Here is a 25,544-nt window from a genome sequence, read left to right as displayed (position 1 = left end):
GAGGATCCCAAGCTATATGCTGAGTTAGCTAATCTCAGTTCCAGCTGGGAGGAAATAAGCCAGTCAAAGTTTTTAGCCCTGATGACCCCCCATCCAATGGCACTTACTAGAAAGTGTGCGTTTGTGAATGTTGCGTAAAGCTCTGCTGTGATGACTCCACCCATCCTCCTGCAGTCGAATAGCCTGCCAACACTCACTGTTCATGGAGGACGGCTATCTGGGGGAGGTACCAAAGGGAAACAGACCCCATTGAATCATACTCTAGGAAGAGCAAGCACCTTCACTCAGGGACGGAAAAAATATAGGTTGGGTCTCCTTGTGCGAATTCACGAGGAAAACCGTAGGTGTATTTAAACAGCTGCTGCTCTGAGACACTCATTAAACTCGAGAAAATGTGGGTTATCTTCACTGCTTTGGCACCAAGTGTAGTTTACCGTGAGTTTTCACTGCCTACAAGTTAGCAAACCTCTCTTGTCTTGTCTTGTCTTGTCTTTTCCAGGCTATGGCTTCTGACCGAGTACAGATGAGACGACGGATGTCACAGGTGGACAGTGGTTCCAGCGCCCCTCGTTTGTGCAGGAGACATCCCAACACTTGCTGCTTCTGCTGGTGCTGCTGCTGCTCCTGGTACAAAACTGAAATTTTAACAGAAATACACGTTTGGAAAAAGTCAGGAGATAAATTACATGTGGCAGATGTTAAAGAGCCCCTAATCCCACTCTGGAGACTTGAGCACAAATTCCAGGCTGACATTCCCAGTGCCAGTACTGAGGGAGCGCTGCACTGTCAGAGGTGCCGTCTTTCAGATGAGACGTTTAACCAAGGCCCCGTCTGCCCTCTCATGTGGTTGTAAAAGATCCCACGGCCATTATTTTGAAGAAGAGATGGGGTAGTTCTCCCTGCTGTCCTGGACAATAGTTATCCCTTAACCAACACCTAAAGCAGATTATCTGGTAATTGCTCTCATTGCTGTTTGTGGGATCTTGCTGTGTGCAAATTGACTGCCGCGTTTCCTACATGGCAACAGTGACTACACTTCACAAAAGTACTTCATTTGGTTGCAAAGCGCTTTGGGATGTCCTGAGGTTGTGAAAGTTGCTATATAAATGCAAGTTCTTTCTTTCTTAAGAGAGCTGCCTTGATGGCCTAGTGGGCAAAAGCATTGAACCATTCACAATAGAAGGCTCCAGGTTCGATTCCTGCTCTGTGCTCAGGTATTTGACTCAGCCAAGGCAGCGGTTGGGTTGCTACAATTGTCCTCAGCACTTGTGGGCTGGGGTGGGGGGAGGGAATCAGCCAGGGTCCCTGGGCCTGATCACGGCCCAGTAACCCCGCCTGGAAAGTATAAACATGTCAACATCAGGTAAGGATAGGATTGGATTTGGCAGTGATCCCTCCCACCTCCCCCGCGACAGCGAAGTAGCCCCATGGCACTAACTAGCTATGTGCACACATGGCTGCTTTGTTGATGTAGAGTGGCCTGTACCCAGAGGATATGATGTCTGTTGAACCATACCCCAACGTGAGTCAGCACTTTCAAGAAACACGACCTGGTATTTTCCTTTGTGCATGAGTCTTAATTGACCTGTTGACACTTTGGAAGCCCATTTGTAGAAAATATTGCACAAGGGAAAACACTGAGGTCTACTTACCATGAGGATGGGGGAATGTGGAGGAGTTTTCTGAATCAGGTCTGTCAAGTAGTTTGTGTAGAAAGCTGTGGCCGCTTAAGCATCTCTTTTGAAGGTCACAGCCAACTGAACGTGGCACTGGTTCATGAGTGGCAGGTATTGCAAAGTGATTCTTCATAACCTACAGAGGAAAGAAACAATTTGAATGGCAAAAGATTGGGAGAAGGAGAAGTGCAAAGAGACCTGGGTGTCCTTGTGCACCAGTCGCTGAAGGTAAGCATGCAGGTGCAGCAGGCGGTTAAGAAGGCAAATGGTATGTTGGCCTTTGTAGCAAGAGGGTTCGAGTACAGGAACAAGGATGTCTTGCTACAGTTGTACAGGGCCTTGGTGAGACCACATCTTGAGTATTGTGTGCAGTTTTGGTCACCTTACCTGAGGAAGGACGTTCTTGCCATGGAGGGAGTGCAGCGAAGATTCACCAGGCTGATACCTGCGATGGCAGGAATGACGTATGAGGAGGGATTGTGTCGATTGGGTTTATACTTACTGGAGTCTAGAAGATTGAGAGGGGATCTCATCGAAACCTATAAAATTCTGTCAGGTCTGGACAGACTAGATGCAGGAAGGATGTTTCTGATGGCCGGGGAGTCCAGAACCAGGGGTCATAGTCTAAGGATAAGGGGTAAGCCATTTAGGACTGAAATGAGGAGGAATTTCTTCACCCAGAGAGTGGTGAACCTGTGGAATTCTCTGCCACAGAGGGCGGTGGAGGCTAGTTCATTAAATATATTCAAGAAAGAGTTGGATATATTTCTTGAGGCTAAAGGGATCAAGGGGTATGGGGAGAAGGCAGGGACAGGGTACTGAATTTGGATGATCAGCCATGATCTCATTGAATGGCGGAGCAGGCTCGAGGGGCCGAATGGCCTACTCCTGCTCCTATCTTCTATGTTTCTATGTTTCTATGTTTCTATCAAACAAGGCAACCATCGACAAGATCTCTGCACTCTTCCAACTCTGGCCTCTTGCCCATTCCCAATTTTCATCGCTCCACCATTGGCGGTTGTGCCTTCAGCTGCCTAGGCCCTAAGCTCTGGAATTCCCTGCCTAAACCTTTCCGTTTCTCTCCTCCTTTAAGATGCTCCTTAAAACCTACCTCTTTGACCAAGCCTTTGGTCACCTGTCCTAATAACTCCTAATGTGGCAAAGAGCCCCTAAGTGCCACGCCAGAGACGCGAACACATAAGCTCGGCGTTTAAGTCTGATAACGCTCCTGTGCAACACCTTGGGACATTTTGCTATGTTAGAGGCGCTATATAAATGCAAGTTGTTGTTGAATAAGGAAATGGCTGAGCAAGATAACGAGAGGATGGGGTGGGAAATATGGTCACATATCAAATTGACATTATGCTGAGTAAAATAAACCTCCTCATTACTTTCCAGCCTAACCGTCAGGAACGAGGATAAAGATGATTGCAGCAGAAATGCATCCATCATGTCCCAGCTGGAAAGTCTTCAGAAACATGAAGAAAGGTGAAGGAATCACTACCGAAGCTGTGATCTCTTTTCAATTTGAACACAATCTTTGGTCCTTCTAAGTATTGGCGCATATTTCATTGAGTGTTAGGTTTGCCTCAGTTGGTAGCACTCTTGTCCCCGAGTCATTATTAAGCCCCGCTCCAGGACTTCAGCACATATTCTAACTTCAGTGCCGTGTTGAGGCGCCGCTGCAATTGTCCTTGGAAGAGAGCTGGAACTAAAACCCCACAAGTAGATGTGAAAGATCTCACGCGACACTATTGGAAGAAGGGTAGACAATTCTCCCAGTGCCCTGGCCACTATTCCTCCCTCAACTAACACTTACACCAGATAAAGGTGTTGCTTGTTGGACGAATCAGTCTGCTACAGGGCCCGGATAAATCCTATTGCTGAAGTATGAATACATTATCTGTGATCATCAATAGGGAAGCTGCATAAAATACAAACTGGCATTTGGCTACATAACAGATGGGACTGTTAGAAACACCACCTGCTACACAGGAGCAGGGTGGTCTTCTACTGGGGCAGAGAAGGTTAAGGGGGTGGGGTGAGGTTTATGAATATTTTGAAAGGTTTTGAGGGAAATTACATAGAATGTACAGCACAGAAACAGGCCATTCGACCCAAATGGTCCATGCTGGTGTCTATGCTCCACACGAGCCTCCTCCCACCCCTCTTCATCTCACCCCATCAACATATTCCTTTCTCCCTCTTGTGTTTATCCAGCTGCCCCTTAAATGCATCTATGCTACTCACCTCAACCACTCCCTGTGGTACAGGAAACTCTTTTTTATCCGGCACCGATGGGACCATTGTGGTGCCGGTTGATCAAGAAGTCCGGATTACAGAGAGGTATACTTACCAAGGTACGAGAGCTCCGTACACGACCACAGTTGCAGGAGCCCCGGTTACACGGCACTTGTGCAGGAGTCCCGGTTACACGGCCACAGATCCAGGAGTCCCTGTTGCACGGCCACAGGTGCAGGGACCCCAGTTACACGGCCACAGATCCAGGAACCCCGGTTACATGGCCACTAATATATTGTAAAACTTACCTGAACCTACTCCTGAATTTTGCCGGTTAAGAGAGGTTTCGGATTTTTTTTAGGTGCCGGTTAAAAGAGAGTTTCCTGTAGCGAGTTTCACATTCTTACCACTCTCTGGGTAAAGAAGTTTCTCCTGAATTCCTTATTGGATTAATTAGTGACTATCTTATAATAATGGCCCCTAGGGGAAAAATTCGGTTGTTTGCGCCACCCGTTAGCGCCTAAAGAGGCCGACAAGTGGGGCGCTAACCAACTAGCGCCCGGGCGCAGCGAACCCTGCGCCTCTCCCCGTATTGAGCGGACATTTTGCGCCGGCGCTAAACCGTAGCACCCGTTCACCGGCGCACGCAGATCATGACGTCATTTCAGTGTGCAACACCTTTGGGGCGCCCCGGACCGCAAATTCAGTGGCGCCCCCCTCCGTTCCGCCTGGCGCTATTAAGGACCGCTTACCTGGAACGTTTCCCAGTCGCTGTCGGGCTGGGGGGACATTCTTTAAAGGGGACTGGTGTGGTTTAAAAGCGGCAGCCATTTTTGGACCACAACTTCTTAGAGAGATACAGAGAGTTGCTCAGCTGCAGACAGAGAGCCATTTCAACATTGAGCCAGCGCTGGCAGAAGAACTTCAGCCTTCTGATCATTACCTTGCTGTTGGTGAGCATCTGAAATGGCAAAACTTTCTGTGCGCACTTAATATGGGGGCTGCATTGGATGGGAACGTCTTGCTTCTGAACCATCTTGACAGGGCTCAGAGACACAAGGATAGAGGGGCAGGCATGGCCAGACGGAGGAGGGCCAACAGACGTCGCCACACGAGACCTTGCGCTGCCAGGGTTTTCCGACAGCAATTTTCATATTTGAACATGTCGGAGGAGCAGTGGTTCCGAAGGCTGCGCTTTAGTAGGGAGGTGGTGACTGAGCTGTGCCACCTGCTTCAGCCAGATCTGCAGCCTCAGCTAAGGTGCAGGACATCTCTGTCGGTGGCTGTGAAGATCACTGTTGCCCTTAACTTCTATGCAAGCGGCTCCTTTCAGGCCGCAACTGGGGACATAGCCAACATCTCGCAGTTCGCGGTGCATTGCTGCATCCGTCAAGTGACTGATGCCCTCTTTAAAAGGAGGTGGCAATACATCTCCTTCCCAATGACCCGGACAAGCAGAGGGAGCGCGCAGAGGGCTTTGCAAGAATAGCGGACTTCCCCATGGTGCAGGGCGCCATTGATTGCATGCATGTGGCTATGCGGGCACCTGTAGAGAATGCGGAGGAGTTCCGCAACCACAAGGGGTTCCATTCATTGAATGTACAGCTGGTCTGTGACCACCGACAGCTGATCCTCGCTGTGAATGCCCAGTTTCCAGGCAGCAGCCACGACGCCTTCATCTTGCGCCAGACCTCTGTGGCAGACCTTTTCGAGGCCCCGGCTCACCCAGGAAGCTGGCTTCTCGGGGACAAGGGCTATGCTCTGTGCCCGTGGCTGATGACCCCGCTCCGTTCGCTCAGCACCCCTGCTGAAGAACGCTACAATGCGAGCCATCAAGCGACCAGGAACATTATTGAGCACACAATCGGCGTGCTGAAGAAACGGTTCCGCTGTCTGGACCATTCCGGAGGTGCGCTTCAGTACTCACCTGAGCGAGTCTCCCACTTCGTGGTTGTGTGTTGCATGCTGCATAACCTCGCCATCCTGAGGACCCAGCCAATGCCACCAGACATTGAAGCACCAGCGGAGGAGGAGGAGGATGAGGACCAAGACGGGAGGGAGGCAGAAACTGGAAGGGCCGTCCGTCAGAGGCTTATCAGAAGTCGCTTTTAGGCCACTCTCAGGGAATGCTTGCTGCCATTCCAAGAACAGGAATGGAACCGTTCTGATACCCCAAAGCCTGTGAAGGGCAAAATGTATGTAAAGAGCAGACATGGCCATTGTAAATAAAGAAATTTGTTTATTTAACAAAATGTGCTTCCTTCCTGCATGACAAAGCAATGGCAACAAAAAGCTAAACAAACAGACTGCCACATAAGTGCCTCGCACACTCGGGAGACTGTCCAAAACATCACTAACATTCAGACCAGCATCCTCGGCCTTGAATTCTACAAATAACAGATAAGAGCAGCACCTTCTACTTTCTTCCCCTCGATGGTGATCTGCTTCACTTGCGAGATTGGCCCCTTCCCTCCCTGCAGCTCCTCCGTAATGGGACCCCAGTGGCTGCAGCAAGGCTGGGGGAGGCCTGCTGACTGTCCGAAAGCGCAGATGCCCCTGAGGGACGGCCTGGACGAGCTCTGGGCTTGGAGGGCCCGGCTGCTGACTGCTCCAACTCTGCATGGGTGGAAGCAGTCTGTCCTACAGGTGGTGGCAGCTGCAGTGGAGACGTGCCAGTGGTGGCATCAGGAATGCTGTCATCCTGAGAGCGGACAGCAGCTCCCTGGTCAGCCGACACACTGGCACTCTGACGGGGCAGCACCGCAGCATGCGGAGCAATCGGCTGGTCCACAGATTGCTGGCCTGCTGTGGTGCTGCAAGGGCCCCAGGTAATCCTGCCCGATCCAGCGAGGGTGGCAGCAGTCAGTGCTCGCATGGCCTCAATCTGCGTCTGCATGAGACCAGCGAGTGACTGCGTGGCAGCACTCAGCACTTGCGTGGCAGGTGCCAGTGCTTTGGTGAAGCCCTGGACAATCCTTTCCAGTGCTGTCCCAAAGTCCTGCGCACTCCTTGCCAGTGCTGTCCCGAAGTCCTGCACACTCCTGGCCTGTGCTGCGCCGAAGTCTTGGACACTCCTTGCCAGTGTCTCAATGGATTCAGGCATCCTTGCCACTGCAGCCATGAGCTCAGTGTGCCTCAGCCCAGCCTGGGTGCTCATTTCTGCAAGGGCACGCACCTCTTCTGCGCTCTGTGCAGCAGCACTCGGGCCCCGACTCGCCCTCCAGGGAGACGGCCCCCGAGCTTCCCTACCCCCCTCGCGTTGCTGCAGGCCGCTGGTTCCTGGAGCTGGATCCTCCTCAGAGCATTCCCCCCCCCCGCTCCCCTCCAGGGAAGTAGTCTCTCCAGTCTGCAGATGGGCTGGCTCGCCTGAGGGTGGTTCGGATGGTCCGGCTTCCTCCTGCTCGGTGGCATAGTGGTTAGCACTGTTGCCTCACAGCGCCAGGGACCCGGGTTCAAATACGGCCTCGGGTGACTGTGCAAACTCCACACAGACATTCTCCCCGTGTTTGCGTGGGTTTCCTCCGGGTGCTCCGGTTTCCTCCCACAGTCCAAAGATGTGCGGGTTAGGTTGATTGGCCATGATAAAAATTGGCCCTTAGTGTTAGGGGGGATTAAATATGTGGGGTTACGGGGATAGGGCTTGGGTGGGATGGCCGTCGGTGTAGGGACCGGGTGCTAGGGTTTGGATGATCAGCCATGATCTCGTTGAATGGCGGAGCAGGCTCGAAGGGCCGAATGGCCTACTCCTGCTCCTAGTTTCTATGTTTCTATGCTCGTCGCCTCCCGAGTCAGTCGCAGTGGCAGCTTGAGGGCCCGGCTCCCAAGCTGGTGATGCAGCATCTGAAAGCAGGGAGGTTGAAGAGTGGCTTTAGCGAAAGGACAGGGTGGCAGCAAGGGATGCATGTGTGCTGCAATGCTCTGACTTGGGTCCAGAGTGAAAAAGCATGCTGGTGGGGGGAACAAGTTGAAGGAGAGAGTTCAAAAAGGTGATGACCTTACCATCGCTGTGCACAATGGGGTCGGCAGCTCCAGAGGCGACGGGACCACTCATTCGGCTTGCAACGATCTGGTGGACTCGCTCCTCCAGGTCAGTAAGGGTCTGCAGGTGAGGCCGGCCTCCTCCGGTACGAAGCTGTTGCCTGCGGTTACTCGTCAGCTTGGCCTGCAAGAGAAAGGACGGGGTGTGATGAAACATGCTGCCCTGAGCTGACATCACATGCCTCCCATGGTAGAATAGCCCTTACATTATGCACCGAGCTGAATGTGCGTGTGTGTTTCCAGAAAGGGCCATGGGTGCTGGATGACAGCTGGCCATTGGGGCTCTGCGCACCCTCTGGCCATAAAGTGAGGTGCAAATGGAGGGATGAAGATGAATGTGAAAAAGGCACTCACCCTAACGACCCGAGTGAGGTCGTTGAACTTCTTCCTGCATTGCACAGGAGTCCTGGGCACCATGCTACTGGAGGTGACTCTTTGGGAAACCTCCCTCCAAGCTCTGCGGTATTCGGTCTGATTAGGCCTCCTGCCATTCATCGGGTACAGCACACCTCGCCGGCGCTCCACCGCGTCAACCAGAGCATCCAATGCCCCCTTGCTGAAGCGCTGCGCTCTCTCCCTGACCCTCTCCATGTCCTTGAAGTTTTGGCCGCCACAGGTAGGTTGCCGTCGAGTTTGAGGCCTACAAGGCGCAGAGTGTGGCTGCAGATGAGAATCGATCCGCCCCTTTAAGGGCTGACCGGCGCCAGCGTGTCTAGGTCCAATCGATTATTGACAGCACTTGCGCTGCACCCACCCATGGGGAAATTGCGTTGCGCCGCCGGGTTAGCGCCTTAAGACTACCGTGCAGCGCCTGATTTAGCGCCGCAATCACCTTCAGGGGCGCTACAACCCAATATCGCTCGAGGAGGCGATCAGTCGCGCCTGGCGCTAAACTTTGTGCACTGCCAGTACTAGCGCCCCAAACGGGGCGATACCGAATTTTTCCCCCCTAGTTTTGTTCTCCCCCACAAGTGGAAACATCTTCTCTACATCTACTCTCTCAAACCTTTCATAATTTTAAAGACCTCTATCGGGTCACTCCTCAGCCTTTTCTTTTCTGGAGAAAAGAGCCCCAGCCTCTTCAATCTTAGAAAAACCGCCTGTCTTGTTCAGTCTAATGAACTCAGCAGGCCAGGCAGCACCTGTGGAGGGAGAAACAGAGTTAACGGTGTTGTGTCCGTGTATAAGACACAGACTGCAGGAGAAACGGTACAACAGGTGTTTACTCAACGTGGCTCACAGTGGAACTGCCTGTACAGATTACTACTCGTTGCTATATACAGGTGTGGTCACTGCCGGTACTACAGTATACATGAGCTGTAAAAAGTAGTTCCCCCCTTAAAGGTATATACATTACAATTCCTCCCCTTTTAGATTAACAGTACCATAACACTCATTTAACAATTAAATATCAAACTAATTACAATTAACACTTTTAACATGCAACATTAGCTGAAAATAGTCTATTTATATATTCAGTCTTTGGGGAGGCCTCCTGATCCTTTCTGGATAGTGCCTTTCCCGAGTGTCTTCCTCTTGGTGCGGAGGCGATTCTGGCCCCCTGTCGTCGGTTGGTTCATCAGCTTCCGATGCTACGGTTTCTGGGATAGATGCGACCTGTATGTTGGGTTCATCACCAGGTACGAATGGGCGAGGCATGGGGTTGACTTGTTCCTGTGACTCTAGGATCTGGTCAGCATGGTGTCTCACGATGCTCTCCCCAACGTCCACTGTGTACATTAGTGGCCCCTGCCGTGTGCATATCGTCCCTGGCTGCCATTTTTCTGTTCGGTAGTCGCGGGCCAAGACTGGTTGCCCTACATTGAAGCTCCTTGTTGGCTTCTCATGGATGTGCTGGAATTGCTTACTCTCAACATCTCTTCGTACGTTTGGTCTGAGCAAATCCAGGCGAGATCTTAACCTTCGGTTAAAGAACATCATGGCTGGGGCCTGGTTGGTGACTGCATGTGTCGCATTCCGGTAGGCGAACAGGAAATTGTCCACCTTGTGCTGCAGCGGAATGTTGTCATTGTACATAGCCTTTATTGCCTTCTTAAAGGTTTGTACGAACCTCTCAGCCAATCCATTTGTGGCTGGATGATACGGGGCGGATGTGTAATGCCTTACCCCGTTCTTTTTCAAGAACCACCGGAACTCTTCGGACACAAACTGTGGTCCGTTGTCGGAGCAAATCTGTTCTGGCAAGCCATTCCTGGCAAAAATGGTCCGTAGGACTGCAATAGTTTTCTCCGTGGTGGTGGAGGACATTTTGATGACCTCAGGCCATTTCGAGTGCACATCCACGGCTATTAAAAACATTGAGTCCATGAATGGACCAGCAAAATCAATATGCACCCGTTGCCATGGAGACTAGGGCCACTCCCATGGGTGCAGAGGGGCCTGTGGTGGTGCATTTTGGACTTTCTGGCATCCTGAGCAGCTCTTGGTCAGGTTCTCGATTTGTTTATCGATTCCCGGCCACCACACATAAGCCCTGGCTAGGCTTTTCATTTTTACCCCTCCCAGATGACCCTCATGAAGCTCATTGAGCACTCTATCCCTTAACTTGGGTGGAATTACCACTCGGGATCCACACATCAAGGTCCCCCGGCACACTGACAGCTGTTCTCTCCTTGTCGAGAATGCTGGCAACAGTGAGTCGCCATGTGCTGGCCATCCCTTCACCATCAAATCATATACCCGAGACAGTGTCGGGTCATTTCGGGTTTCCTTTTCGATACAAGCGTTAGTTACCGGTAGGTATTCAACTATAGTCGAATGGAATATTTCGACAGGATCCACTGCTGGTGCTTCCTCCGCAGTAGGCAGTGGCAGGCGTGATAGCCCATCAGCATTTCCATGCTGTTTCGTGCCCTTATATTCAATCTCATAGTGGTGCGCCCCTAGAAAAAGTGACCATCTTTGTAGTCATTGCACAGTCATCACCGGAACGCCCTTCTTCGGATTAAAAATGGAGACAAGAAGCTGGTGATCAGTCAGCAAGGTGAATTTCTGCCCGTGCAGATAGTGATTGAACTTTTTCACTCCCCACACTAGGCTGAGGGCCTCCCTGTCAATCTGGGCGTAGTTACGCTCGGCTGAGGTTAGTGATCATGACGCAAAAGTTATTGGCCTCTCTGAGCCGTCCGAGAATTTGTGCGACAGCACCGCTCCAATGCCGTCGGGTGACGCATCACATGCCAACCGAATTGGTAATGCTGGGTTGTAATGGGCCAATACCTCTTTCGATGTGATTAGTGTTTTGCTCTTCTGGAAAGCTCATCTACATTCGTCACTCCACTTCCATGGCACCCCAGTTTGCAGTAGGGTGTTCAGTGGGTGTAGTATTGTAGACAAATTTGGCAAGAACTTATGGTAGTAGTTTACCAGCCCGAGGAACGACCTCAGTTGTGACACATTTTCCGGTGCTGGAGCCTTGACTACTGCCTCAATCTTCTCTGGGGACTTATGTAACCCCTCTTTATCGATAACGTGGCCACAATACGAGATCTGTTTTCTAAAAAACTCGCATTTGGGGCAGTTAGCTTGGAGCCCATATTCCTACAATCTAGTGAGCACCTGCTCCAGGTTGGCAAGGTGATCACTGTCATTTTCGCCTGTGACCAGGATGTCGTCCAAATAACACTGGGTCCCTGGGATCCCTTGCAGGACTTGTTCCATTGCCCTCTGCCAAATAGCTGGAGCTGATGCTACCCAGAATACCAGCCGGTTGTATTGGTAGAGACCTTTATGGGTGTTGATTGTGAGGTATTTTTTTGATGCTTCTTCTACCTCCATTTGCAGATACGCCTGGGCCAGTTCAATCTTAGTGAAGCGTTTCCCTCCAGATAGCGAGGCGAAAATATCTTCAATCCACGGAAGTGGATATTGTACGGTGTGAAGGACCGGGTTCACTGTTACGTTAAAGTCCCCACAGATGCGAACCTTCCTTGGTTCCCCAGGCGTGCTGCTCAACGACTTTTTCATCACAGGGATGATGGGTGTAGCCCACTCGCTCCAGTCTACCTTGGACAGTACACCTGAACGTTCCAGACTCTCCAGCTCTGCTTCGATGGCTGGGCGGATCGCATAAGGTACCGGTCTGGCCTTAAAAAATTTTGGGCTTGCGTTTTCTTCAATTTTAATCATCGCTGTCATGCCTTTTAGTGTTCCGAGTCCTTGCTGGAACACTTCTTTCGCGTCAGTTAGGATCTTTGACAGTCGCCCAGGTGTGACATCGTCATCCTTTTTGTCAGCCACAGTCAGTGCCTGTATGGAATGCCATTCCAGTTGTATTTTCCGGATCCATTCACATCCCAGTAATGGTGGTCCTCCATCTTGCAATACATACAGGTCTAGTTTTGGTGTTTCCTTACCGTTATATATGACGGTCACCCTTATTTTTCCTTTGGGGTAGACTTTTTGCCCCGTGTACGTCTTCAAAATAATTTTTGTGTCTCTCAAGGGTATGTGTGAGAATAGCCGCTCGTAGTCCCGTCGGTTTATGACTGTTAGGGCTGATCCTGTGTCCAATTCCATCTTTACCTGGACTCCTGCTATCTTGAGAGTGACCCAAATGGTTCGGTGATCCTCTGTTGTGATCACATTATATAGTTTCAGACAACTCAGTTCCCTGCTTTCGGAGTCGTTATCACTCTTTTGTTCATCTGAACTATTCTCCGTCATCTTATGTACCTTCTTGTACTTTCCTTTGGTAGGTTTCTTATTGCTGGTTTTCTTTCCCGACCTGCAGACTCGTGCTATGTGTCCTACTTTTCCACACTGTCTGCACACTTTGTCCTTGAACCAGCAATCATTCTGGTCATGTGTTGTTCTGCCGCAGCGATAGCACTTCTCTGTTCCATATGACATTTCGTTTGTGCCATATTCTTGCGGTCTCTGTTGTATCTCTGCAGCGCCCCGTGCTGTTGCTTCATATGATACCGCAATGCTGAAAGCCTTTTCCAGCGTAAGGTCCTTTTCAGATAAAAGCCGTTTCTGGGTTCCTCCGCTTTGAAGCCCACACACAAACTTGTCCCTTAAGGTATCTGCCAGTCCCGCTCCAAACTGGCAGTGTTTCGATAGTTTGCGCAGTTCTGTTAAATAATCAGCATTGCTTTCATCCTTATGCTGGTTCCGTTTGTGAAACTTGAATCTTTCTGCTATCAGCAGCGGTGTGGGGTTTAAATGTTCCTGTAGTATCGTTACTATGTCTTCAAAACTCTTTTCCGTTGGCTTCGTTGGGGTTACTAGATTTCGTAATAAACCATACGCCTTTGCACCCATTAAATTTAACAATACCGACGCTTTCTTGTCATCTGACACCTCATTTGCCTTGCAGTACACCTCTATTCGTTCGACATATGTAGTCCAATCTTCGACTTCATTGTCAAATGTGGTGATACTGCCACTCTTCGGCATTGTGGGTGTGGTTTAAAATGGCGTCTCCCAATGGCTTAAAATGGCGTCTCCCGCGCTTTCCTTCCACCCCGCTGCTGCCAACGCCGCTCCCGGCGGTTCTCGTGGCAATGGCAGCGCCCTGTAGGTTTCACGCGCTTCTCCTGCGCTGCTGCCAACGCCGCTCTCGGCGGTCCTCGTGGCAATGGCGGCGCGTCGCGGGTTTCTGCGCATCTCTCTCTCTCCCTCTCTTCGATGCTGCTCGGCCCCTGAACACCGGCTGCGCCCTGTGCGCTCTGCCCTCTCTCTCTCTCTCCCCCGTCGACGCTGCTCGGCCCTTTGCTGTGCCGCTCGGTCGGGCTCTAGCCCGCCACTGTCCGGGAAGGGTCTGCGCACTACCTGTTGCCAGCCCGTTTCGCTGGACCACCTCGACTGGAAAGCCAAGCCTGGCTCTCGACAGCCTCCCCCGCAATTCTCGAGTCTCTGCTGGATGACTGGACGGTTGCCCGTGGTCGACGCCCGAGTCTCTGGCCTTGACCTCCAATCCACTGATCTCCAGGAACGAATCCCCGGGAGGTGATGCAGAGTTGCAGGTAGGTTCGAACTTGCCTTGTCGCCAATGTTATGTCTGTGTATAATAAGACACAGACTGCAGGAGAAACGGTACAACAGGTGTTTACTCAACGTGGCTCACAGTGGAACTGCCTGTACAGATTACTACTCAGTGCTATATACAGGTGTGGTCACTGCCGGTACTACAGTATACATGAGCTGTAAAAAGTAGTTCCCCCCTTAAATGTATATACATTACAATTGGGGTCGATTTTCCCGAAGCTGTCGGGAAGAAGGCGGGACTACAACTTTTGTGTTTTAGACCCGCCTACTTCAACGTCCAGCCAATCCGCGCGATTTTCCTTTGATTGACCTTGTTGAGTCCACCCAGCGGGCTCAGCAGGCCAATTAAGGGCCACCCGGCAACAGGTGACATCACAGACTGCAATTTCACCTTTCAAGAGTTCTTGACAGATGAAATATCAGTGTTTCACAGCTCTTTGAAGCTGTGAAACACTAACAGTCCGAGTTCTGACATGGGTCCTTCTGCACAGACTCAGTTAGAACTCACACCAGCACTCAAAGCTGAAAGCTGTCACTTTTCACAGATCGCAGCCGTTCAGCTTTAAGTGCCGGCTGAGTGATGGGCTCCCGACGGCTACAGGAAGAAAGGCTGTTAAGGTAAGTACAGGTAAGTAAAAGTTCTTTACACACTTTAGACACACCAAACACACTTACCTTTGCACTCATGCACCCATCACTCACCTGAACACCGACATCGTGACCCCTCCAACTCATTCAACCCGACGGCCCGCCTGCTCTAACCTGGCGTGGTTTGGAGCCGTCGGGAAACCCACACGAAACCTCTCAAAATAGGGATTAGGCTAAAAACTGCCTGTTAACAGGCAGTTAATTGGCACTAATCCCTTCCCGCCTGGTTTCGGCGGGTCCCAGTGCGGGGCGGGTACCCGCCGCCTCTGAAAGTTGCGTGGAGCAGGGTTTTGGGCGGGATGGTGTCAGGACCCCCCGAATTCAGGATTTCCCCCCCCCCCCCCCCACACGCCTGAAACCCCGCCTGACGGCTCCACGAAAATCGACCCCAACGTTTCAGGTCGATGACCTTTCATCAGAACTGGAAGATGTTAGAGATTAACATCTTTTAAGCAAATTCAGAGGCAGGAAAAAGGTGGTGGAGGAGGGGGGGTGGTGGGGGAGGGAGAACAAAATGGAAGGTGGTCTGTGACAGGGCGGAAGTGATTAAATAACATGAGGCAAAATAGGCTCAAGTGGCTGAATGGCCTAGTCCTGTTCCTATGTTAAAGGGATGATAGTGCAAGGCAAAAGTGGGTGGCAATCGGACAAGTACAGAAACACAGAATGGGTCCAGAGGAGGTGCAAATGGGTAGAGCAGAATAGCAGAGAGGGGGGGGGGGGAAAGCATGGGAAATGTGGCAAAGTAGAGAAGGCTCCCGTGGCCCGGGAATGTGGTGTAAGAAAGGCAGGTAGACCCCAGGGATGCGGACCATTCCACCGACCATTTACCAATAGGGGCTCCACACCCCCAGCACCAGCCCTTGTCGAAAAAATTGGAACTGGAATTCGGGCTTTGCTGCAGCACACTCCTAACCATCACGCTGTAGCAATACTGAGATCAGAGATTTCTACAAGTACACTGGTGCCACTAAGAGGTAAAATGTATTTTGATGCTTTGGCAACATAAGATGTACCTTATCATGCCAATAAAGCGATTTGTATTGTATTGTAGTGGCACTGCAGGCCTCAGTAAAATAACAAACAACATCTTAATTTTTAAACAAAGGTGACATTAAACAGCTGCAATGATTCGTGGGCCAGTACAATTTGCTTCAATCATATTGAGGTCGATTGAAGAACTTATAACCATCAGGAAAGACTGAACAGGCTGGGGCTCTTTTCTCTAGAAAAGAGAAAACTGAGGGGAGTCCTGACAGAGTTCTTAAAAATTATGAATGGGTTCCATAGGGTAGACGTAGAGAAGATGTTTCCACTTGTGAGGGAGAACCAAAAACATTTTAATGAATCGTCCGCATGGATTTCAAAAGAGAAAATCTTGCTTGACCAACTTCATTGAAGTTTTTGAAGAGGTAACAGAGAGAGTAGACAAGGGTAGTGCAGTAGATGTAATTTATCTGGATTTTCAAAAGGCCTTTGATAAGGTATCCCATAATAGACTGATGAACAAGATCAGAGGACAAGTAGCAGAATGGATAGCTCGCTGGCTTCAAGACAGAAAGCAGAGAGTAGGGGTAAAGGGTAGCTATTCACAGTGGCAGGTGGGTAGTGGTGTTCCACAAGGATCAGTGCTGGGACCACTGCTGTTCACAATTTATATTAACGATTTAGACTTTTGAATCAAAAACACAATTTCTAAATTTGCAGATGACACCAAATTGGGGGGGATAGTCAATACTGAGGAGGACTACAACAAATTACAGGAAGACATTAATAAACTTGCAGATTGGGCATATAATTGGCAAATGAAGTTCAACACAGATAAATGTGAGGTATTACATTTTGGTAGGAAGAATAGGGAGGTCACTTATTACTTGGAGGGGGCGAGTCTAGGTGGGGTAGAGGAACAAAGGGATCTCGGAGTACAAATACACAAATCACTAAAAGTTGCGACAAAGGTTAGCAAGGCCATAAAAAAAAGCAAACCAAGCACTAGGGTTTATTTCTAGAGGTATAGAATTGAAAAGTAGGGAAGTTATGCTAAACCTGTATCGAACCTTGGTTAGACCACACTTAAGAGTATTGCGTGCAGTTCTGGTCGCCATATAAATTCGGGTCGGGGGCTTCCCACGGGTGCAAGCCTCCGACCTGCACTTACCTAGCGCGCCGGCCGTTGTGCTGTGGGCCCGCGTGGGATTCCGATCCTGGGCCTCCTCCAACTGCCGGCGCGCAGTGCTTGCGTATCCCAGGGGCGCAGTTAGTTCGAAGCGCCCCCTGGGATCACGTGGGCCATGGAGAGCCAATGGTAGCAGGGAATGCTTCATTCATAAATTTGACAAGAAGAGCTGTCAAACCTATAAATACTATAAACCCCAAAACATAACTAAAATTTCAAATAATTTTTTTTTTTAAACATTACATTTTTAAAATAACTATAAATTACATGAAACAACTATTTTAAACAATAATTTAAATTTTTGAAAAAATTAATTACATTTTCTAACGGGGCTAAAAATAAACTTACCTTTCTTTAAAGTATTTAAAAATAAACCTGTGGAAAAAATGTTTTAATTTTAATTAATTCACCACTTACCAAAGTGTAACTGCTGGAGACATACCCTCCCGGGGAACCCTGCAAAAAAACTAAGTTCGATACGCACGCGCTGCCTCTCCGGCGCACGCGTTCCACCTGTCAACCCCTTCTTTCAAGGGAACGGAAGTTCTGGTTTCCCGTGCATGCGCAGTGCATGCACGAAAGCGACACTTTCGTTGGGCCTACGCGTGAGTACCCAGTGCATACTCACCCGTGGGGACCCGAAGTTCTGGGCCATTATCAAAAGGATATAGAGGCACTGGAGAGGGTGCAGAGAAGATTTACAAGGATGATACCAGAAATGCAAGGGTATACATATCAGGAAAGGATGAACAGGCTGGGTCTCTTTTCTCTTGAAAAGAGAAGGCTGGGGGGTAACCGAATAGAGGTCTTTAAAATTATGAAAAGTTTTGATAGAGTGGATACAGAGAGAATGTTTCCACTTGTGGGGAAGAGCATAACTAGAGGCCATCAATATAAGATAGTCACCAAGAAATCCAATAGGAATTCAGAAGAAGCTTATTTACCCAAAGAGTGGTGAGAATGTGAAACTCGCTACCACAGGGAGTGGTTGAAGCGAATAGTATAGATGCATTTAAGGGGAGGCTAGACAAGCACGAGGGACAGGGGAATAGAGGGTTATGCTGATAGATTTAGATGAGGAAAGACAGGAGGAGGCTCATGTGGAGCATAAACGCTGGCATGGAGTGGTTGGGCTGAATGGCCTGTTTCTGTGCCATATGTTCTATGTATGTAAAAACTAGGGGTCATATAGTCACTAAAAAAATCTAAACAGGGGAATTCAGGAGAAACTTCTTTACCCAGAGAGTGATTAGAATGTGGAACTCACTACCACAAGGAGTAGTTGATACAAATAGCATACATGCTATTAAGGGGAAGCTAGATAAGTACATGAGAGAGAAAGGGATAGAAGGTTGTGCTGATAGGGTTGGATGAAGAAGGGGGAGGAGGCTCGTGTGGAGCATAAACAGTGGCATAGACCAGTTAGGTCAAATGGCCTGCTTCTGTGCTAGAAAATGCTATTTAATCAGGAAAACAGTTCTAGAACTCAGCTGTTGATAACATCAGGGAAGTGTATCTCAGAACCCAGATCCAAAGTTTGCAACACGTAACTCTAAAGGAAATGAGCAATATTGGTATTGACTATTTAGGAGCAAAGGTCATTAGACTAAACAAGACAGGTGTTTTTTCTAAACATCAACCCCAGCTACTCCCCTTCTTGCTCAGTCCTTCTAAAATCATGACATTTTGCAGCATAGAAGGAGGCTATTCGGCCCATTGTGCGTGTGCTGGCCCTCTGAAGGAGCTATCCACTTAGTTCCATTCGCCTGCCCTTGCTCATTCCTTTTTAATTTTATCTTTTTTCAAATATTTATCCATTTTCCTTTTAAAAGCTATCCTACCACTGTTTCTGGTAGGACATTCAATATCCCACAACCCTCTGTGTAATCAATTTCTCCTAACTTCTCTCTTTTTTCTCTTGGCGAGGATCTGAAATGTATGCCCTCTACTAGTGTCATACAGTCGCTAAAAAATCTAACAGGTGAATTCAGGAGAAACCGCTTTACCCAGAGAGTGGTTAGAATGTGGAACTCGCTACCACAAGGAGTAGTTGATACAAATAGCATAGATGCCATTGAGGGGAAGCTAGATAAGTACACTGACTGGTGGAAATAGTTTTTACCGATTAATTTTTTATCAAAACCCTTTTCTAACTTTGAAGACCATTTTTTCTCTCAAAGTTTATTTAATTACCTCTTGAACTTATTGTATTGCCTGCCTCAATGCCCCTCCTGGGTAATTCATTCCACAACTAATACCCTGTTGTGGAGGGGTGGTGGGGGGAGGGGGGGGGATAGAGGGGGTTAATGTTCCACCAGACTTCCCTTCTTACTCACAGAAAATGTTAGAAAAACTCAGGTGGTCAGGGGGTATCTGTGGGGAGAAAAATGTAGGGTTAACATTTCACAGGATTCTGATGAAAGGTTATCAACCGGAAACGTTAACCCTCCATTTCTCTCTCCCCAGGTGCTGCCTGTCCTGCTGAGTGTTTCCAGTATTTTCTGTCTTTATATCAGATTTTCAGCATCTGCAGTATTTTGCTTTTCATCCCTTCTTACTCTTGGGTTCCCCAGTGTTTGACTCCCATCCCACGATATTTAAACTCTTTGCCATCGTGAGCATTGCTCATGAATATATGTTACCACTTCCCGTTCACAAGACTTTACCAAAGAAACAAACCAACCCCAACTTCCCTCAATTTCCCCCATAACTTACACGTGCCTGATAGCTGGAATCTCCCCTTTTGATTCACAGCGGGAGTCTGAGCCTGGAAGAGGTCACCGCCTGGTCCCACTCCTTCGAACTGCTCCTGAAGAATCCAACCGGAAGGAACATTTTAATGGAATTCTTACAGAGCGAGCATAGCGATGAAAACATTCTCTTCTGGCTTGCTTGTGAGGAACTCAAACGGGAAGATCACAAAGCCACCATTGCGGAAATGGCAAAATCAATATACTTGGACTATATCTCAATACTGTCTCCAAAGGAGGTGAGTGGTGTGTGAGAGCTGTTGGTTGAATGCATGCAAATGAGGAAGGCTCACATGATAGAAAGAACTTGCATTTATATAGTGCCTTTAATGACCTCAACACATCCCAAAGTGCCCTACAGCCAATGAAGTGCCTTTGAAGTGTAATCACTGTTGTAATGTAGGGAACACAGCAGTCAATTTGCGCATAACAAGGTCCCACAAACACACTGAGATAAATAACCAGATAATCTGTTTTAGTCATGTTGGTTGAGTGATAAATATTGGCCAGGACACCAGAGAGAGCTCCCCTGCTCTTCTTCAAAATAGTATATTTGCAATATACAGGGAATGGTTGCATAGTGGTAATGTTACTGGACTAGTAATCCAGAGGCCTGGACTAATAACCCTGAGGCGTGAGCTCAAATCCCACCACAGCAGCTGGAGAATTTAAATTCAGTTATTTAAATAAATCTGGAATAGAGGCTAGTATCAGTAATGGTGACCATGAAACTACCGGATTGTCATCTGGTTCACTAATGTCCTTCAGGGAAGGAAATCTGCTGTCCTTACCTGGTCTGGCCTATATGTGACTCCCAAACCACAGCAATGTGGTTGACTCTTAACTGCCCTCTGAAATGGCCTAGCATGCCATTCAAGGGCAATTATGGATCGACGATAAATCCCGTGAATTAATTTTTTTTTTAAGTGCCATGGGATCTTTTACATCCACAACAGGCGGGACCTCAGTTTAAAGTCTCATCTGAAAGACGGCACCGTCTGACACTGCAGTACTCCCTCAGTACTGCATTGGGAGTGTTGGCCTAGATTTTGTGTTCAAGTCTCTGTATTGGGAGTTGGACCCACAACCTTCTGACTCAGAGGCAAGAGTGCTACCCACTGAGCCACGGCTGACACATTGTCATGCCTTTCTTTTTTCCCCAAATTCACTCCCCTCTGTGCTGAAGGAGCGAACTAGTTCCATTGGTGCATTTGTTTACTGGTACCTCACCCAAGTGCCCATTTTTTCATGTTTGAGTCTAGACAGTGAATGTTAAGACACTACTTTAGTGTGGGTATATCACAGTAAACTTGCACACCGGTTTTCCCGATGTCCACACACGGCCACCCTCCAGTAGGTGTCAGTGCGTAGCAATCAGGAGAGGGAAACCAGGCATTTCACCAGAATGATACCAGGGCTGAAAGAGTTAAATTATGAGGACAGGTTGCATAGACTAGGCTTGTAGTCCCTTGAGTACAGAAGGAAGGGGTGATCTAATTGAAGTGTTTAAGATGATTAAAGGAGTTGATAGGGTAGACAGAAAGAAACTATTTCCTCTGGTGGGGGGAGTCCAGAACAAGGACCTTAAAATTAGAACTAGGCTGTTCAGCGGTGATGTCAGGAAGCACTTCTTCACACAATGGGTAATGGAAATCTGGAACTCTCTTCCCCCAAAAATCTGTTGAGGCGGGGGGTCAACTGAAAATTTCAAGACTGAGATTGATCGATTTTTGTTAGGCAAGGGTATTAAGGGTTATGGAACCAAGGCAGGTAGATAGAGTTGAGATACAGATCGTCCATGATCGAATTGAATCGCGGAACAGGCTCGAGGGGCTGAATGGCCTCCTCCTGCTTCTATGTTCCAGTATTACAACAGTGATTCCACTTCAAAAGTACTTCATTGGCTGTAAAGCGCTTTGAGACATCCAGTGGTTGTGAAAGGCGCTATATAAATGCAAGTCTTTCTTTTACTGAAGCCAATTGTAGTGCCCCTACTAACATCATTACAGGGAACAGTTAATCCAGCCCAGCCCTGGGACTTTCTATATGCTCAGTTAATTCTAGAAACAGAGATCAGCCATGTAGTTGTGCATGCCCGGCGTCGGGTGGCTTGGGATCAGTTCTCAGGTCAATGTCATGGCCCCCATAGTTGACGTTAGTACCTTAAAACAATAAGTATTAGTGCGTAAATGCCCTGCCTAGTGTGGTACTTACCCCTGCTGATCTCAGGTAAGGCAATGGTAAAGGGGCTACAACTTACTGTGGTAGGGAGGGGGGAAAGTAATCAGCCAAGATATCTATTGGAAAGTGTGTGTGTGTATTGACATTGGACAAGAGCAAGATTGAGTTCAGAGATGATGCCCATTATGGTCAAATAGTTTACTGCCATCATCAAGGCTGGTGCTTTAAGAATGGCTGCTTGGGCATGGTACGACAGGGCTGCTGGGGACTCTGAAATTGTCCTCTCCCCCACCATGAGAGAACGGATAGGCGGAGGAAACTAAAGGAGGGAGAAATAGAAGGCATTTCCAAACATGTGACTCCTCTGTAAAAGGGGCTTGCTTTCATCTTTAATAGTGTAATGGGAATTGATGACTTTAGAATACATTCATGCGAGGCCTGTGCATCCCTGAGGACTGCTGACACACTACACCTCACGAAGGGTTACCAACTCTGGTTGGATATATTCCTGGAGGTGTCACCCCATGACCTCCCGCCCCCACACTCCCGCCATTGGTCGTTCGACATGTCCATCCTCACCTTCCCACGGCCAATTGGAAAGCGAACAGGTTCTTCATTACCCGATTGGATGATTCTTGACTGTCAGTCAAACAGCCATTTTTCCCCATGTCCAATATTTTAATAACTAAAACAAAAGTGTTCAAAGAAAATTTAAAAACCACAATGTTTTTATGGCCCTTATGATTTTTCTCCCGGGTGTTGCTCGCAGTAGTGTCCTGGACATTAGTCTTTAATTCCCGAAGACGCCAGGGCAATCCTGGACAATAGGTTCGGACTGTCTGGATTCGTCAACAATGGAAATCAGTTCAAGTCTTCTTCTTAAGCAGTCCCTCGGAACCGAAGATGACTTAAAGGGTGGAAGATGCCTGTGCGTGAATTCATTTAACGTGGGGTAGCCATTGCACACCAGCTACCACACGGGCTTGACAGACCAGCTGCTGGGCTCATCCTCGCTCCTGGACCCCGTCCTCGCTCCTGGGCCCCGACCTCGCTCCTGGGCCTTGTCCTCGTTCCTGGGCCCCGACCTCACCCCTGGGCCGCGCTCCTGGGTCCCATCCTTGCTCCTGGGCCCCGACCTCGCCCCTGGGCCCCGACCTCGCCCCTGAACCTCGCTTCTGGGCCCCGTCCTCACTCCTGGGCCTTGTCCTCGCTCCTGGGCCCCGACCTTGCCCCTGAACCCCGTCCTCGCTCCTGGGCCTTGTCCTCGTTCCTGGGCCCCGACCTCGCCCCTGGGCCTCGCTCTCGCCCATGGGCCTCGCTTCTAGGTCCCAGACCTCACCCCTGAACCTCGCTCCTGGGTTCCATCCTTGTTCCTGGGCCCCGACCTCGCCCCTGGGCCTCGCTCCTGGGTCCCGACCTCCTTATAGTGTGTCTCCTTCCAGTATGTCCTGCGGTGCATTTACTTCTAGTGAGTGTGTCCCGTGGTGCATCTCCTGTAATTTCCTTTCTTGCTGAGCTGCTCCTTGAAGTGGGCCAGGGTCATGCCGTGACCTTTCATCATCCGCTGATACGGAATGTCCTCTCCGCAGAAAAAAGAGAGAAAAAAGGTGCACACTCACCTTGTAAAACTGTGGGGAAGGCTTCTGTCCTGCAGCAGATCCAGTTATCAGATTGATTCCTAGATTTCACTCCAAGGGATATAGGCCTAGAAATATACTGCCCCGGCAGGAGTCGAACGCCCGCCGGAAATTCAGTTTCAACGCCCCAGACGGAAGCGCAGCGCTACTTGAGGCGCCCCGCATCCCTCTTGGGGCGCTGCAACTGAAAATCGCAGCGCAACGTGCCGCAGCGCCACACGCTGCAGCACGGCGTGCTGCGGTACTGCAGGCCTCCCTCCCCTTCTTAAAGGGGAGGGGCCTGCTGCAGCGCGATCGGCGATCGCGAGTGCCGGCAAAAAAGCCCCGCACCGCGGAGAAGTACCGGGCTCTTGAGACACAGCCGGCACAATGCGGGGGGGGGGGGGGGGGGGGGGAGGTGGTGGCGGGGGAGCTCAGGAGGCCGGGGATGGCGGCGCGAAGAGGTGCTGGCAGGCGGCCAGCAAAAATAATGGCCGCCCCTGACCTCCGCGCCTCTACCGCCGCAGGTAGGCCCCCCTGAACCAGTTGCAAATTGCGACTGGCATTAAAGCAGGGGGCGCTACCAAATTTCGCGATCGGGGTGGTAGCGGGACGCTGCGCACACCGATGACGTCATCAGTGGCGGCGCAGCGCTAACGGCTAGCACCGCTATTAGCGTCCCGCTAAATTTAGCGGGAGGCGTGGCCAGTGGTGCAAAACTCACTAAGTGCCCTCTTTGGGCGCTAACGGGTGGTGCAGCCCACTGAATTTCTAGGCCATGGCTTCATAATCCAACTTAAGGCTAAAGGGATCAAGGGATATGGGGAGAAGGCAGGGACAGGGTATTGAGTTTGGATGATCAGCCATGATCTCATTGAATGGCGGAGCAGGCTCGAGGGGCCGAATGGCCTACTCCTGCTCCTATCTTCTATGTTTCTATGACCGACAGCCTCAACCAATCAAATGACTCTAACTGTCCTGGCCCCATTGACTGGGACCTTGTTGTGGTAGCACTTCCTTCCCTGGGAAGTATCTTGTGGTGGCTCCCCCTGTTACTGCATGCTCAATTGTACTGCTTAAAGCAACAGGGGAATGGCAAGGATGGATATAAGTTGGTGTCCGTTATAAAAGATAGGTGTGAGTGTATTCAATTCATACACTGTTTCAAAATTAACAGCAATAAAAAGGGGGATGAATTGTTTCAGCCTCACAAAATGGGTCTCTAATGGCAAGATCTCTTTAAAAGGGGTCAATGATAGCACCACCCCTGCTTTAAAGGGGGTCTCTGATGGCAACATCCCCTTTAAAGGGGATCTTCAGTGGTAAGACTCCCTCTTTAAAGGAGATCTTTGATAGCAAGATTCCCTCTTTAAAAGGGATGTCTTATGGCAAGACGCCCTCTATGAAGTTACTCTCTGATGGCAAAACTTCCTCTTTAAAAGGTGGTCTCTGATGGCAGGACTCTCTGTTTAAATAGGCAGACAGTGCCAATGTAAAAACTCACGCTGAATTTCCGTTTCTAGGTCAGCATCGATGCCAGTGTGCGAGAGACAATCAACAGAAACATGGCGATGCCAACAGCAGACATGTTTGATGAAGCACAGGTGCAGATATATGCATTGATGCACAGGGACTCCTACCCGAGGTTCTTGAACTCACCCATGTACAAATCACTTCTGCAAAACATAACTGCCTCAGCCAATGCCCTGGACTCTTAACTGTAACAATCACTCCAGCACTGTGCCCAACACCAAAAACTGAGGTGATACAAGACTTCTCAACAAAGGACTATGAAGCATCAAACTCTCAGGCCTCCTGTGGGGATCCTTCTCGCACTTCTTGAAGCAAAAAGGGGCCAGCGTCTTCTTGCCAAAATGACCACCACTTGCCTTACCAATAGAACGTAGACAAGCATTGTGTTGTGTCCCATGAAGTATCAGAAACCCTCCATAACCTATAGGTCTACGAATACCTGGAATGTTAGGAATTTGGAGGATCAGACACCTTACATAATCCCACAAAGTTTCAACAAGGATATTGGCATTTCCGCACTGTGCAGGTCCAATCCGGGATTAGCAAATTTGAGTCTTGCTGAAAGGTACTGCCCAAGAGGTTAACCCATCTTTCTCTTTCAGATGCTCTTTCACTTGTTGTGCACTTTGATTTATTTTTATTTCAGGTTTTTTTTACTTTTCATCTCATCGAC

At 49.3% G+C, this 25,544-nt stretch overlaps 1 protein-coding gene across 1 annotated transcript; it reads left to right on the top strand.

Annotated features, from left to right (window-relative positions):
- Positions 1-502: 502 nt before the first annotated feature.
- Positions 503-25,544, top strand: LOC147103324 (regulator of G protein signaling 17-like). Its single transcript, XM_085963150.1, has 4 exons — positions 503-627; positions 3,075-3,164; positions 19,546-19,780; positions 24,862-25,544. Exons 1-4 carry the CDS (start codon positions 503-505, stop codon positions 25,054-25,056), a joined length of 645 nt encoding a protein of 214 aa, XP_085819276.1. The 3' UTR covers positions 25,057-25,544.

This window comes from Somniosus microcephalus, chromosome 20 (assembly GCF_052327205.1).
Source record: "Somniosus microcephalus isolate GS21.2 chromosome 20, FLI_Smic_1.0, whole genome shotgun sequence".
Lineage (NCBI taxonomy): Eukaryota > Metazoa > Chordata > Chondrichthyes > Squaliformes > Somniosidae > Somniosus > Somniosus microcephalus.
This window is presented reverse-complemented; position numbering and strand designations above follow the sequence as displayed.